This window comes from Macrobrachium rosenbergii, chromosome 54 (assembly GCF_040412425.1).
Source record: "Macrobrachium rosenbergii isolate ZJJX-2024 chromosome 54, ASM4041242v1, whole genome shotgun sequence".
NCBI classification, from domain to species: domain Eukaryota; kingdom Metazoa; phylum Arthropoda; class Malacostraca; order Decapoda; family Palaemonidae; genus Macrobrachium; species Macrobrachium rosenbergii.
The window spans coordinates 12257603-12275798 of record NC_089794.1 but is presented as its reverse complement, the minus strand read 5'-3'; the positions used below and the strand labels follow the sequence as shown (position 1 = coordinate 12275798).

At 32.4% G+C, this 18196-nt stretch overlaps 1 protein-coding gene across 3 annotated transcripts in view; it reads right to left on the bottom strand.

Annotated features, from left to right (window-relative positions):
• Positions 1–18196, bottom strand: part of LOC136834746 (kin of IRRE-like protein 1) — a 237787-nt gene that overhangs the window by 38724 nt on the left and 180867 nt on the right. For all 3 annotated transcript variants that reach the window (XM_067097346.1, XM_067097347.1, XM_067097345.1), the window contains 2 exons: positions 4743–4875; positions 1664–1863 (listed from right to left, as the gene is read on the bottom strand). In XM_067097346.1, the coding sequence (XP_066953447.1) occupies positions 1664–1863; positions 4743–4756 (214 nt within the window). In that variant the 5' untranslated portion in view covers positions 4757–4875. The remainder of the gene's footprint in view (positions 1–1663; positions 1864–4742; positions 4876–18196) is intronic.

Sequence of the window (18196 nt, the reverse complement as noted above, 5' to 3'; positions counted from 1 at the left end):
ATTCAATAAACATCGGAACTTTGTAGGAATTTGCAGCTAGATTTCTCTTACTGTTGCAGACCCAAATTTTGCATTAAAAGGTGATACGATAATTATGATTAAATGCAAAGGCATTGATTTAAGGACAATATTTTGATATTCAGACTACTATGACTGAAAGAAATGTGTTGTAAATGATACCATAGCATTTTAATTATTTAAGCGTTGAAGTCCTATATTTTCAAATATAATCCACCTTCAGGTTACTCTAAATTTTGGAAAATAATTAATTTTCCATATAAGGAACTAAAAGACATAGAAAAGATGAACAAAGCCAATTTTACCGACTCTGTCAACCAGAATAACGCAAATATACCTCCTTAGTTCTTTATTTGTTTTACGAGAGTTTCTATTTAAACAGATAAATGACCAAATAAAGGTAGGTTTACTTTTTGTTTGTATTTCATATAGAAATAAACAGGATTATTTTAGTCAGAGAGAAGGTAGTCAAAAATTCTCTCTCTCTCTCTCTCTCTCCCCGTGTATCTCTTTTTTGTATAATTACTCAGTAAACTGACTGATTTAATTAAATACTCTTAATTTACTTTGTCAATTATCATATTTATCGTCTCAAAATCTCTTTCTTAATCTGCATTTTTAATACTTCCATCTAATCAACAGTAACACTCATCTCGGGTACTAATCGATGTAGTGAATCAATAAATATGTTTGCCATGAAATATGTTTATAATTTGTTGATAAATCACAAAAACTCCTTGCTCTTACCTTGAAGAGTATATATATATATATATATATATATATATATATATATATATATATATATATATATATATATATATATTTATTTATATATATGTATATGAATTTTTTTTGCACACATACACACATATAAATATATATATATATATATATATATATATATATATATATATTATATACACACAAACATATACATATATAATATATATATATACATATATAAATATATATATATATATATAATATATATATTTATATATATATATATATATATATATATATATATATATATATATATATATATATATATATATATATAGAGATTTACTTAAGAGGAAAAAGCAAGAATTACGTTTATGATTTGTTAGCATGTAATAAAACATATACTATGACAAGTATGTTTATTAATTCACCAAATCGATGGTGAATTAAAGATATTTGTCACATGATCAGTATTTGTTGACAAATCAACATATTTCTTGCTCTTACTTTGCAAGTAAATACACATACATATAAATGTATATATATGTATACACATACATATACATACATACATACATATATATATATATATATATATATATATATATATATATATATATATATATATATATATATATATATACAATCAACACAATCACGTGTGGAACAGTAATAAATTTCAGACTCAAATCGGGATCAACCCCAGGTCTTTCAATTGAAGGGCAAGGGCCCTGAGGTTCAGTTGGCAGCGGCCTTGCCTTTACAATTGAAAAACCTGGGGTTGATCCTGATGTGGGTAAGAAATTTACTTCTGTTCCACACGTGATACGTGATTGTGTTGTTTATATATATATATATATATATATATATATATATATATATATATATATATATATGTATATAGAGCATAGTCTCTACTCACCCACAACCATCAACTTGACCCTGAGATTCCTGGTAGGCGACGACCCGAAATCCACCCGACAGCGGTAGTCTCCGTCGTCGCTTGCCGTGACGTTCTGGAGGACGAGTCCCTGAGGCGTGGAGGCAGTGTCGAACCGCGCCCTCAAGCCCAGTTCGGACCAGTGTATGGAGGTTTCCAAGGGCCCATTGCGGGAGTCGATGCTGGAAGAGAAGAGGAGATAAAGGTAGTGATGTTTGGTATGTTAGGATCTGTCAGTGTTATATATATATATGAGTATATATATATATATATATATATATATATATATATATATATATATATATATATATATATATATATATATATATGTATGTATGTATAGATACATATGCAATTGTAGTAACCATATTCTTAACTTCTCGATTTCGTCATGTTTTTAGGGTACTCTTGTCACCTAGGATCCAGATGAAGGGTTAAATGTAGAAACTTTTGACGTCTGAAGCAGGATTCGAAGAGAACGTTGTGGTTGCTAAAACTGCACACACACATAAAAATATATACATTTATATATAGTATGTATGTATGTATATATATATATATATATATATATATATATATATATATATATATATATATATATATATATATATATATATATATATAATGCTTCTAAAGATTTCGTGAAGATCAGAGGCAATAAATTTCTAGAATTAATGAAAACGAAAAAGTTTTATTTATGTCAAATTAATAACATAATCAATATAAAGCTGGAATAAAATTACATGAAAATATAAAAATATCTAGCCCAAGGATCTAAAGATTCACATAATCACGACACTCCTGTATTTCCATGAAAATGAGCAACACTAAATAGTTCTAATGAACATTGACTCTTCAAATCCTATCATAGAATTTAATATGCACAAGGTATGCAGTGCCCTGTCGGTCGATCGAGCTTGATGTCGCCCACGAAAACTAATCATTTGGAGAGTATGTCAACACTTTAAGAACCTACTGACGCGTGAGGATAGTGACCTGAGGGAATAAATAGGTTATTGGCAAATACTGGATCCATACTGTCACGAGGGACCGCATCGACAAGCCGCGTTTTTTGATTCAGAGAAGTTCCGACAGTTATCAATAATGCAGTCTGAACGGGTGAGGTTATTGTTCAGGTAAACTGTTCGATAAATAATGTTAATGGCCAACGAAAGGTATGCACGATATTTGACTTGGTGTTGCAATGAGCATTTTCACTTCTTTTTAATGCACTGAGTGCAAGAGAATTGCCATTAACCAGTTTGATGAACCGTGTTTCAATAGATTTTGGCAGTAAATAACAATGGATTTTGTAAATAATTTCCTTCATTTTTTGTGACTGATCATAATTACTACCCTTGCATTATGAATATTAGTAGTGACGAGGGTGTTTTTTTTATAATGGTGACTATTTTAATAATTTTTTTTCTGGAACTCTTGGTTGCGCAAAGGCACAGTACTGAATTTGCTACGGATGTCTCACCCCTTTACAACCTTCTATATATCTAATAAACCTTATGCGCACAAACATACACACACACACACACATACATATATATATATATATATATATATATATATATATATATATATATATATATATATATATATATATATATATATATATATATATATATATTCGTATATATTAAAGCTTCGTCACTAGGTCATCCTGTTTGATTGTATCATTGTGACATATCAATGTGATACTCGTCTCTTCACAACAAAATAAATAAAAGTAAGTAAAATTACATTCGAGTTGCCTTATATTATATTTTGCTTTATATCCAGTTCGAACTCTTAGCTCACTCACGCAGACTTCCTGAAACCTTGAACCTTGACTGATCTTCACTTTCCTGCGTCAACTGACATGGAAAGTTGATTACGAATGTCCCCGCGTCTGAAACAATAAACACAATTTGCAAAAAGTTGCCGATAGATTGGCAAGCATGGCAATTTCCCTAAGGGGTACTCTGTAAGACAGGACCTTTTATCTGACTTCCCTCCCCCCTTTATTAAGTCACTCCGAGGGACTTCTGCGACAGGTGCTACTAACCTCAGGCGGAGAACTAGATAGGATCAACAAATGTTGCCGATATGACATGAAGGCGAACTTTAGGAAAATCAATACTCGTTGATTACCACCTGAATTTGTACCCTGTTCCCACTCTGTGACTTCTGCTTACACAGCACTTCAGAGGACGAGTCTGGATATTTGCCAATTCTTTCCTAAGTTTTATCTGATTCTAACTTTTCTTTCTTTGACACACATTGTACGCAGAAGTACATGCTGTTTGTAAAGTATGTTATATCTTCAGAGAATACAGAATTTTGTTCGACCTGAGATGAACTAATGTTCTGTATGAGTTAGAAGTCTGACAAAGTCTTTATTTTTCTTCAAACTAATTGATCAGTGCATCTCATATGGTGGATTAGTAACGTAAACAAAATGATTCTGTAAAACTAACAAGAACAGCTCCTTATGTTAAACTGACGTTAAAACTGTGATCTGATCCTATATTAAATTTTTTCTATTTCTGAATTCAAGTGACCTTTCTTTGTACGACTGTACTTCTTAAAGTTCATAGATAGAAGAAGAGTAATACATTTTATTAGTAAGTAACTGCCATTAGGTGATGCTGGGTTTAATTTTCAACCAAGACTTGACTGACGGAACAGGCAAAGAAACAGAAACTGTTACTTTAAGCTACTGAACCAGACGGAGTTTGATTCCTTATGTAAACCTGCCCAGATAATTGCGAAGCCAATGAAACTGCAAGCAACTACTTGAGCAGTCTGTCCTATTAAGTAAAGCTGACATGGAGAGAGTGATTTCTGACTTGTAAATCTAACCCTTCTCTTCGTTGATTTAGTAACAAATTTACAATTTTAATGACAATTATACAAGTTTAATTATAAATTTACGGTTTTTACCAACCGTTCAATAAGTTTCACCTAATTGTCCTCTCTCCCTCGCCCCGCTCCTCTCTCTCTCTCTCTCTCTCTTTCTCTCTCTCTCACACACACACCCACACACAAACAGGATAGGTACGAAACTCACCTGTAAACGGGCATCCCAGTGACTCCATTATAGAAGAGTACCAGAATGGGGGAATCTCGAGCCGATGGCGGCGTGATGTTACAAGGCAGAGTCACGCTCCCTCCTTCGATGGCTATCACCTCTGACAAGGGACCTGCCAAAAAATCGAGCAAAGAATTAACAGCTGGAAACGAGTCACTCTTCTTGCCTAAATCTAAATCTAAAGGGTCATAATGGAGCTACAATGAAAAGTGTCGTATTTTTATGGCGTTGTCTTACTTTTGCACGAGGCAAAATACGGACAGCTAACGAAAACCCAGATAATTGCAAAGGAACTGCCATTCTTATTATGTAAATGAATGTTTTTGCCTGAATATATCTACCGGGAACTGGCTCTGCAAGCATTATGGCAGTCAGAAAATTACAGACCTTCAACCGCGTTAATATACAGTACATTCTTCATGTGAACGTGTGTTCCTATACATTATTCAAAACAATGCCATTTCCAACGTATTATCTTGATGTAAAATAACTATGACTTCTAATTTGTTTGGATTAAATATGCTGGTCAAGTAGGGTTTACTTATACGTCCTTAGTTTATATATGTATATATAAATACATAATGTATATATATACACAACCATAGTATATATATATATATATATATATATATATATATATATATATATATATATATATATATATATTTATATATACATGCATATATATATATATATATATATATATATATATATATATATATATATATATATATATATATATATATATATATAAAAGAAAACTGAGGACGTAACCTGACAAGCCTGCTCGACAAAAAATATTTAATCCAAACAAATTAGAAGATAACTTGTATCAACATAAATCTGAAAGTGGCATTACAGTGAATGATATATATACTGTATATATATATACATATATGTATGTACGTATGTACGCATGTATGTATGTATGTACGTGTGTGTGCGTGTGTGAGGCTTTACGAGAACTTAGATATATGGGTTTAGCACCATGGTTTGGATTTTATGATCTGCACTTCTTTCAGAATCTTGATGGCAAGAACCTTGCACAAAGTATCCAATATCACTAACATTCGTGTCCGTTTGACATCATGAAGACAAACATGCGCAACTGGAACTTCGCCTAAGTGTATACAAAAGAAAACAGGAAAAAAAAAAAAAAAAATTAAACAGGTCTCTGTTGAGTTTGCTACAATCATGGTGGAAGATGCGTGACTCTTTGCCCAGTTATCACTGAACCATTGAAATATTTTTATACTTCCTTTTTTTATTTTTAAAATTCAAGCGCATTTTCAGTCTTTCATTACTCTGGAAAAGTCTCAGAAGGGGCAAGGTAAGATCAAGATTATTTTAAATAACGAGGAATTTCTATCGATAACTTTCAATAAATCTGCAGTGTATAGAAGCATATTTGCATTTATTAATTTTTGAAATATTTCATGATTAAACCCGGCACTAGCTCCAATAAATATCGCCCTAATACAATTTCATCGATTAATGGATGAATATGAGAACACTAATAACGCCTCATTAGTGAAACAAGGGTTCATTCAAAATCCAGCAAATTTAATCAGTAATGACTTACAACTGACAGGTTTCCTGTAAACATTTCCACTGTTTGTCAGTCATATTAATAATATTAATAAAATCAATATCCCCTATATAAATCTCTGGGAATTTATTCAGTTTTTGCGTTTGTTTGAACGGCGGAAGGGAATAAGTGAATTAATGCAATGCAGAAGCTTCCTCGGGCAAATAAACATGAGGCCACACTGAATATTCATGGTCGCTTAAACATGTGCTTTGACAAACACTTATTGGAAAGACTGCACAGATTTCAGAGCGATTTTCTTCGGGAATAAGTGCTCAGCACTATTTCTTTTCTGATGTGAAGATTATTGGAATTTTCTGCTCACCATCAAATGGAAATAAATATCAGAACAGAAATTGCACCGATCCGTAAACAGATTTCTTTGTTTGACGAAAGAAATTCAAATTTTTTATTCATTACATCGCATGATTATGCAATCGAGTCTTTGGAATCATGAAGAAAGTGAAAATAAGAAAATGAAATTTGTTATTACTTAGTGAAACTGTTAAGCATCGAGTAAATATAGCGTAATATATATTCAAAAAATGTATTTGGAATGAGGTTGCTAGTCCCATGCCCTGGCTGCAACCCATTACACTCGACTAACAAATACTAGGTACGCATTTCATTCATCGAATGACCAAAGTCCCAGAGGGTTCTTTCAAGAATCTCTCTCCCCCCCGGCCCCGCCATACCTGTAAGTTTTTGAGGTTAGAAAATAATAGATTAATAAAATAATATATCAACTGAAGCCCCTACTAATGAAAACATTTAATTGTCAGGTAAGGCAAAGGTTATTCTAACCAAAGATTATATATATGCTTATAGTTTTCTGTAAAAGAAAACTATTGTGCCGACTTTGTCTGTCCGTCGATCTTAAAAACTAACGAGGTTAGAGCGCTGCAAATTGGTATGTTGATCTTCAACCCTCCAATCATCAAACTTAGCAAATTGCAGCCCTCTAGCCTCAGTAGTTTTTATTTTTATTTGAGATTAAAGTTGGCTATAATAATGCGTCTGGCAACTATATAGGACATGCCACCACCGGGCCGTGGTTAAAGTTTCATGGGCCGCGGCTCATACAACATTATACTGAGACCACCAAAAGATGGATCTATTTTCGGTGGCCTTGATTATATGCTGTACAGAAAACTCGATTGCGCCGAAGAAACTTCGGCGCATTTTTTACTTGTTTTCTCATACTCTCTCTGCCTGTCTGTCTATTTATTAGTCTGTCTGTTTGTCTGTCTCTCCGCCTGCATGCCTGTCTCTCTCAGGGCTAATCAGATTGAATCAAATAATGTTGTTGTTTTTAGAGCCTTGAAACGCTGACAGCATTACACAAGTACCTGTTCTCGGTAAAAGTATTTCAAAATTATCTTCTGTTGACATTATTTCCGTTTTCATAAATGACTATCATTGCACGCTTCTAAATTCCCTCAGCGCACTCTTATTTCATCCCAAAGTATCGTTAAATCTTTTAGTGAAACGAAATTTACAGAAACATTCCCTCACGAGTTATTAATGCTTTTAATTTTACTGAGTCAAGTTCGGAGTCTGAAGTGTTTCGTTGATTACCAATGTTGAGCATTTTTGGTTTATTTTTATCTTTATTATTAAGGAAGAAGTAGACTCTTCCTGAAACAAGTCCTGTTACGTAGGAATTAATCTTATATGAGAATTAATTTTATATTGAGTTCCAGCATTCCCGCTGTTAAACTCTACGGGTTTAATATCCGCATTTCACCACCTTCTTTGTAGTACACACGCTGCTGACGATATTTCTCTCTATCAAAGTATGAACATTGAGCAATTATTGTCCTGTTTTAACGTTGAAGAGAAAAGAATTCTACGAAAAACTGAGAAGACCTAATATACAATTAATTCGAATGCAGCCACCCTATTTAACATCATTGAAAATTATGGAGAGAAAAAAAAAAACCTTTCTTTAAACATGACGATAAAATAAGACACATATCTTGTGAATTAAATCTTGGTATATCATTAGAAAGCCATTTAAAATCTTTAAGATTTACGAGGATTCCTGTCCTGATCGTCAGAGAGAATGAAGCAAGAATGTTTTTATTTTATCCCCATATTATTATTATTATTATTATTATTATTATTATTATTATTATTATTAGCCAAGCTATATCTCTTACAGGACAAACAAAATATTACAACTCTCATAAGCCCAAACTGGGACAGCACCTCACTTAAAAAAAAAAAAATACGGAAGTTAAACAATTAACTGTTTAAGTGAAATCATTCAGGGAAAACAAATATAACAAACAAACAATGAAAAGAGACCGGTGTGGATCTGCCCAACACCAGAAACAAAGCAATGACATTTTTCTTTCATTACTTTATTTGATGTTTTGTAATGATTTTATTCCGATCTATTAAAGAGTTTTCCAAATCCATTTTATTTTGGGGGATGGTTACTGAGAGGTCTTTCAACTTCGAGAGCTTTTTCTGTTTCTGTTTAATGAAGCAATTAAACTAGTTATTAAACTGAACCAATTTTATTTTAGGTCGGTAAATATTTTTTTTCCTTGTGCTTCTTTATTTTTCGTTTATGTTGCCCAAATCGTTCCTTCTTTTGGTTCTTTGTTTTTTTAAAATTTCCGATAATCTCGTAGTTTGTTTTAAAGCTTCAAACTTATGTTTTTTTTTTATTTCTTGTACCTATAATCAACAGAATGTTTTGTGTGCATAGTTATTTCAAGTGATCTATTTCATTACCCTCTATACAAACATTATTTAGTTTTACTATGGATATATCAATTTTCCTTACTCTCTTCAGTTACTTTCAGATGTATTCATTTATTCAACCAACCAATATTTACTTTTGGCTTTATGCTGCTGTTAGCTGATATATTCCCTCAATATTAACTGTACAACAATAAATTTTACCTTTCACGTGCAAAGCTCTCTAAAAATGCATTTGTTTATCAACACATGATTATTGTGCAACTATTTTTTCCGATATTTTTTTTTTCAAAGAACGCGACACTGATTTTAAAGGTAATGTGTTATTCATGACAAAAAGTAGTTTCACGTCTTCATAAAAACAGACTGACATTGGAATGGCACTTTTATGATGCTGCTCCCAGGAATATTTTTAACATTTGGCATTACGTAACATACTTTTCGATTCGAATTATATCACACGAATAAAATTGTATTTTATACATCTGCATCATATTATTATCATTATTATCATCAGGGCATTCACATACTACAGCTTTAAACTAGTATTATGTTACAAGAATAAACCTATTATTATTATTATTATAATTATTATTATTATTATTATTATTAATATACATAACTTAGCTTTCCATTTCATATTTGTTACCAAAAAACTGCCGCATTTCATACTTCTTCATCATAACCATTATTATTATTATTATTATTATTATTATTATTATTATTATTATTATTATACTTCCAATTAAATTTTCGTTATAAGAACACTTCATCATAAACAATATTACTACCATTATTAGTATTATTACTGTTATTACTTCAACTCGACATTTATCCGAAATTCATTAAATTCCAGCCACACTTGACCTTGTTTCGTTGTCTGAACAAACAATGAAACAATAATACGGCCCTCCTTACTCGGTCCCTCGGCGTATGAATTATATAATAGCTGGTAGCAGCACCTTCTCTGAAAACGTGTTATTGTTACTGTTTCGACGTGACAATAATTCAGAGGGTTTTCTTCATTTCTAATATTTTATTATTGTATAATGTAGTCTTCAGAAATATAGATTTTCGATTGTTGCATCGAATGAGTGAAGATTTGCGGCAATAGGAGTGATTTATCAATGGAAAGACGCTTTATGTGATTTTCTTCAAGGTCTGACGGTATTAGAAGGTAGCTCTTGCCTTTAAAGTTTGTTTAAGCCTTCAGTAATCGCATGAATAATTCATTTTGATGGGCTGTGTGCGTTCCACTTTACTTCGTACAGTCATAATCAATTTCCACTTATGATTCTCATAAGAGCAAATTCCAAACTTATGATAATGTACAGTGCATGAAATCTTAATCTTGTATTATTCTAATTAGAAGGAAAAACATCACTGACTTCATTTCAGCGCCCAAAAATGGACTTATTCATTTCCATGTTACCATACCAGGGGCCAGTGCTGGCATATAGCCGGTTTCATCTAAAATAACGATAACAAAGGTTAAAAGTATTCCTATACTGGTATGGTTAATTATATTTCCTGTACAACAAACAAATTTTGTATTCTTTCCATTATAAATAAATAAATAAATAAATAAATAAATAAATAAATAAATAAATAAATATATATATAAATAAATAAACAAACTGACTTTCCATTCGTATTCATAACACCATCCTGGAAAGAAATTTGTCAAAGCTACGGAACTTTCCGGTCCTGTACATTATCGCTGAAAAAATTTAACATGAAGACATCAAGTTTTCCACTTTAGTCAGTTTAATAATTTTCACATTGGCATGAGAATAAATCTTCAAACACACATGGGCATGCTTCAGTGAAAAACTGTAAAAGGAGACCCCGTGTACGCATGCCAAGTGAAGGAACAAGACCAGATTAAAGGAAGAAGCCCCGATTACGGGTGCCAACTGTATGAAGAGACCTCGGTTACATGTAAAATCTGCAGAACGAAGCCTAGGCAATAGATAAATCGCAGAAGATAACCAAGGTTACAGGTGATGTCTGTTGGAAGAAACTCAAGCTACAAAGGCCTCCTGTTAGAACAAAACCTATTTTATAGGTGAAGTTTACTGAAGACAACCCAGTTGACAAGTGAAATATATAGGAGTCCCAGGTTATAGGTGAAACCTAGAGAAGAAAACCCAGGTGACAAGTGAAATACACAGAAGAAGTCCCAGGTTAAAAGTGAGACATACAGAAGAAAACCCAGTTGACAAGTGAAATATAGGGTATAGAAGTCCAAGGTTATAGGTGAAACATAGAGAAGAAAACCCAGTTTACAGGTGAAATACATAGCAGCCCAGGTTATAGGTGAAACCTAGAGAAGAAAACCCAGTTTACAGGTGAAATACATAGCAGCCCAGGTTATAGGTAAAACCTAGAGAAGAAAATCCAGTTTACAGGTGAAATATAAAGAATCACTCAAAGGTTATAGGTGAAACCTAGAGAAGAAAACGCAGTTTACAGGTGAAATATAAAGAAGCACTCAAAGGTTATTGGTGAAACCTACAGAAGACAACCCAGCTGACAAGTGAAATATAAAGAAGCACTCCCCGGTTACAGGTGAACCTAGAGAAGAAAACCCAGTTTACAGGTGAAATATAAAGAAGCACTCCCAGGTTATATGTGAACCCTAGAGAAGAAAACCCAGTTGACAAGTGAAATATAAAGAAGTACTCTCAGGCTATAGGTGAAACCTAAAGAAGAAAACCCAGTTTACAGGTGAAATATAAAATAACACTCCCAGGTTATAGGTGAAACCTAAGGAAGATAACCCAGTTTACAGGTGAAATATAAAGAAGCACTCCTAGCTTATAGGTGAAACCTAGAAAATAAAACCCAGTTGACAAGTGAAATATATAGAAGTCCTAGGTCATAGGTGAAACCTAGAGAAGAAAACCCAGTTTACAGGTGAAATACATAGCAGCCCAGGTTATAGGTGAAACCTAGAGAAGAAAACCCAGTTTACAGGTGAAATATAAAGAAGCACTCCCAGGTTACAGGTGAAATTTTATGGAATAAACCCAGTTTATAGGAGTCAAAACATTTATACCACCAAACTTACAATGCTTGATAATAGCGGTACCAGTAATGCGACTACTATAACTCTTATCACAGAATTATAGAACAAGGAAATAAAATAGTAGCTTTAGTAGGAATAAAAGTAGCAGCAGCAATTGTCATGTTGCTGGTAATGGGGTAGAATTGCTAGAAGCAACTGCAATAAAATAGCTTTCAAGGAATGCTATAGCGTGATATTAGATCATAAAATTATTATGTCCTAAATTATAGCCATACCGTTCGTGATCTGGGATAAAACTGTTACCCATCGTCATGTAAAACTATACAGTTTCACTGTTGTGTATTATGTATATACGTATTTATACACAGACACACACACACATATATATATATATATATATATATATATATATATATAATATAATGTATATAATATATATATATGTGTGTGTGTGTATATATACAATATATATATATATTGAGTATATATATATATATATATATATATATATATATATATATATATATATATATATATATATATAAATTATGTGTGTATATCATATACACAGACACAAACGCACACGCACAGAAATATATATATATATATATATATATATATATATATATATATATATATATATATATATATATATATATATATATATATATATATATATATAAATTATATGTAATATGGATAGGTTTGCTTAAAAAAGCAAATGGATGTTACAGACTAAATACACACACAAAACAAAGCCACTACAACACCTTCTAAAAAAAAAAAACATAACAAACACCTCACACGTCTCGAACTCTCGCCATACCCGCGCAATAACTTCTCGCTGCTGGGAAGAAAGGGCGTTGGGTCTGGTATGATACATGAAACATACGTACCGGGGTCTAAGCGATGTCAGGCAGGGCAGCCGATCGAGACCACAGGTCTACCCCAAAGCCAAAATCAAAAGTCCTTATATACAAAAATGGGAATAAAAGCACGTTAAAAGAAAAAGAAGAAGATATATATATATATATATATATATATATATATATATATATATATATATATATATATATATACATACATACATACACACACACACACACACACATATATATATATATATATATATATATATATATATATATATATATATATATATATATTCCTGCAACTGTCATTAAAACATTTTCGTTTCCCCCAACTTACTAAAAATAAATAAGAAATGCCATTCGTTTATGACTCTAGCATTATTTATAAGGGTAATAACGTAATATATACACATAAAAAGCAAATAATGTTCTATAAGAACAAGTTATTACTCGCAGACAAACGAGTTGCTATATTATTTCTAATTTCTGAGCAATGAGTTAAATTAATATCATAGCATTTGCCAGTGTGACGAGTTTTATAAACTCAGTGTGGAGAATATTATGTTTGCCTTGGAAAAGGTTATTCTCTCTGTGTACAGAAAATTACGTGTATCTTAAAAAAACTAGTATTACTTGAGTTTTTCTCTCAGTGTGCAGAATACTTTGTCTAACTTAAAAAACTAGTGTTAGCTGAATTTTTTCCCCTCACCGTAAAAATGAGCCAAGTATTATAAATTTTGTTCTCTATTGCGTATAATGTTGTGTACCTTAAAAGAACAGAATTACCATAGTTTTTATCACTGTCAAAAATATGTCGCTTAAAAACAGTACTATGAGAGCCTTTCTCTCAACCTGTAAAATGTAGTGTCTCTAATTATAAAAAAAAAGTACTACCAGAGTTTTTCTCTCAGTGTGTAGAATATAATTTCTGCCTTCAAACAAACCTACCACGGAATTTCAACCTATAATAAACCCAGTCGAGCTTTTTCTTTTCATTCGAAACTATCCTAAACACACTACGGTACGCTTCCCAACCTCATTAAACACTTCGTTGAAGAAATTTTTTCACTCTGTCAACTAAAACCTATTCATGTTAGAACGAAATATCTGTTTTCTTTTTTTTTTTTTTTTTTGTATTCTTTTATATTCGTGTAAAGGCTCTACCTCCATTGCCGAAGCCAAAAAGCCTTTCCCTCATCTTTCTTCTTCTTTATTTACTCCGCTGGACGAATAGCACGGACGACAGTTGTGTGTCCGTGTGTGTATGTGTGTGTGAATAAGTGTATAAGCGCCTGTGTATTTGTGTGACCCAGCGTTCATGAACAAGCTAAAATTACCTCCGCTCATGAAATATTCACGGACAACACCGGCAAAGGGCATTCACGGAGTTAAACAATGTTTCTAAAACAGAAAGTGGTCTCGTAGATACACGCAGGTCTTTTTATTTTGTTTAAAGCGCTGGAGTATTGACCCCGCAGAAAATTGGGGCTGGAAAGGTATCTCTGCTAAAGGGAAGGAAAAGGAGTGGAATTATTCTTCCACGTGTCGTTTTTCTTCCTCGCTCGTGGAATTTTATGTATTCAGAAGCTTTGGTGATGAATGTGTGCAAGAAAGGACTGGAATGCATCGTACTGCGATTATTATCACTGTCGTGTTTTTGGTCGAAAAAATTTATATATTCAGAAGCTTTAGCGGTAAATGTACGAAGGAGAAGATTGAAATATGTTATTAGGATTATTATCATTATTACCATACTTTTTGCCCAAGGAAATTCATATATTCATAAGCTTTAGTAATAAAGGAAGTTCGAAAAGACTGAAAAATATATTACAAATGGATTATTATTATCATTATTATATCATTATTATTATTAAGCTTTTTCGAAATGAATTTAATGTATGCGAAGTTTAAGTGGTAAATACATAAGGGAAAAACTAATATATACATAAGGGAAAAACTGATATATATCTTACTGTGATTATTTAAAATAATAGCATTATGTTTTGGTTTTCAAGGAACTTTATATATTCAGAAATTCAGAGGGATTATTATTATTATTATTATTATTATTATTATTATTATTATTATTACCATACGTTCGTTCCCAGAATTAGAGACAGGCACAGCGACAGACACAGCAATACAACTGTTATTATAGCAGTGGCTCAGAAGCAGAAAATGGACAATAAATAAATCAGCTGCCCTGTTGAAATATGCAGTGACGTAAGTTTGACCAAACGCATTCATAGGTCATGAACCATTTCGGAACGTGTATAATAATTCCAATAATAAATACATTTTCAACGACTGTGTTATCAGGTGAGAATGTATTCATGACACCTCTAATATCCGGAAAGCTAAGCATTTTTCAGGGGTAACGGTCTTAAAACGCCTTCAGCTATAACTTACAGCTAAGGGAATTTAGTAAATCAGCCTGATATTATGTGTCGCTTACTAAATCTAGACATAATTATATGCTTGGTTATGTTAGCTCCACATGCAAACGCCGGCGTTGGGAATATCAGTTATAAACATTCATGCTCGCACTAACGTATAAGACCTATTTTTACAATTTTGACCCCAAATATCTACTCTCATAGGATCTTGAAACTATCTGGGGCTGAGTTCTGAAGGTCACACAAGGCCTCTTATTCTCTTGAAAGCCCTAACACGCAAACTTAAGACTAGCTTACTCTGAAGCACTCACCGGATGGATAAGGTGAAGAACCTCACATATCGATTTTATTCGGACAGGAATGGACTCTGTTCTGCTCTGCGTAGCAAGGAAAAATCATCAGTGAATCTAGCAAACATCTGGACCAGGTAAAAGTCATCAATGAGTCTGGCATGTGTTCAAGACAAGGAAAAAGTCATCAGTGATACCTTACAAACATCTGAGATAAGGAGAATGTCGTCCACGAATCTAGCACTCGGAAAAGTCATCAATGAATCTGACAAACACTCCGGGACAGGGAACGTTATCAATGAATCTGGAAGACATCCGGGGTTAGGAAAGTCACCAATAAGCCTGACACACATTTAGGTCAAGGAATAAGTCATTAAGGGTATCTAGAAAAAATTGGGGCGGGGAATAAGCCATTAATGAATCTGGCAAAAGTATAAGGCAAGAAAAAAGTCATCACTGAGTCTGGCAGACATTTAAGAAAAGGGAAAAGTCATCAGTGACTATGGTCTATATCAAAATGATTATAGACTCCTTTAATCTTAGTAGTTTGCAAACTATTGAGCACAGCCGAAAGATCTTACACTAAGTACTTTCAATTTTCTCGTGACCAACTACTCTGTTTATATTTTCAATCACGTTGTCACCCCAGAGATAGAAGTTATATATATATATATATATATATATATATATATATATATATATATATATATATATATATATATATATATATATATATATATATATATATATATATATACATACATACATATACACACACACACATATATATATAATATATATATATATATATATATATATATATATATATATATATATATATATATATATATATATATATATATATATATATATATATATATATACACATACAAATAAGTACGCCAAGAAGTCCAAGAATGACGTTTAAACCCGATTCATCATTTTCTAATAATCACACGTTTGTTTCAAACGAATTGTCTCTCTGATGCGTTCTATTTGCAAAGCCACTCACAGCCAGGGCTTAAATACTGGTGCACCTGCGTGACCACGGCCACTCTCAAGCATATTGTCGACCAGAACATACTCTTTAACTTAATAGGCAGATGATGGGTGTCAATACTTCATCTTACATTTTACCCTTAATGGACTGGAAGCTTTAGAAAGAAACCAGCGTGTCTATTAAGCGTAATTACACCCTCTCTGTTATCAAAAACATTATGGCTCTTCCTTGTTCGGTGCCCAATTGCTGTTGCCCTAAATCGAGTATTAAAAGATTTCCTTGTACCTTCTAGGAGTGCTACATTTTATGGAGCCTGATTGGCCCGTTTCTCACAGGTTGTTTGTGAAATTGTCTTCGTTTTCTGGAATGTCTTGTTACTTCATATCATTATCTTGGCATATATTGTTTCATACAGCTGTTTATAGAGTAAAATAAAGTACTGGATGCTTGTTTGATAAAGTAAGGCTGAATTGGCAAGAGGAACCATTAACGGAATACGAGATGACATCCAGAGACCTACCCTTACATTCCTATCACCTTCTAGTCAAAGTTAACTCTCGCGGGAGCTACAGTGTGAACTAATAGATCAATAAGCTAAACTTTTCAGAAGAACTATAACTCATATGAAGTAGGTTAGCCATAATGCAGGTACTCCGTTATACAAGACATCTTGATTACATACGCGAAGTGTAATGCGACCCAACTGCTTGTTCAGTATGTGATTTTACTGTTCAAGTGTAATACAATCTATCCGTGTTTCCTGTTAAGACTTTGTGATTAACATTCATCTTATTCACATTATGATACTTGCCTTTGGGTGATTTACTTTTGTAAAAAATAATAGTGCAATGAACACTTACATATTATGACTTTTACGGCAAGTATATTACAGAGGTAATATGGAATTTTAATTTCAAGGGATGATGCTTTTTAATAAAATCATTGAAGGAAATTATAACGTTGGCGATAATAATGACAACTAAAATTACATCTTGCGACACTTAAGGAAGTTATCATCCCAGAGAAGATATTAAACAATTAAAATTTTTTTTGACATGTCTTAGAACAGGAGATACCAACAGACGTACAGACAGACATAGGTAAATATAGTACCCACGTGAACACCGTATTAACACCTATCTTGTATCTAATGTGTAGAAACCATTCTGATTAATTACAAAATTTTTTTGCAAAAACTATGAAAAAAGTGCATACATGACATTAAATCGTGGTAAACTGGAATTATTTAAAGTAGCTGTTCATAGACCGAGTTAAATGCAACATCAGAGTTAAAATTATGCATGAGATAATAACCAATAACTTGAGACAGAATAACCTACTTTGTAAACAAAATAACAGGAAAAAGAACCAGAAAGGAGAACATAAAACGGGAAAGAGAAAGAGAAATACAATTTTCTACCCTTACCAAGCAATTCCATTCATTGGGGTGGAAGCCAATAACAGATACGTACTTAAATAAAGGAAATGGAATAAACATTATAATGTATATATACAGTATATATATATATATATATATATATATA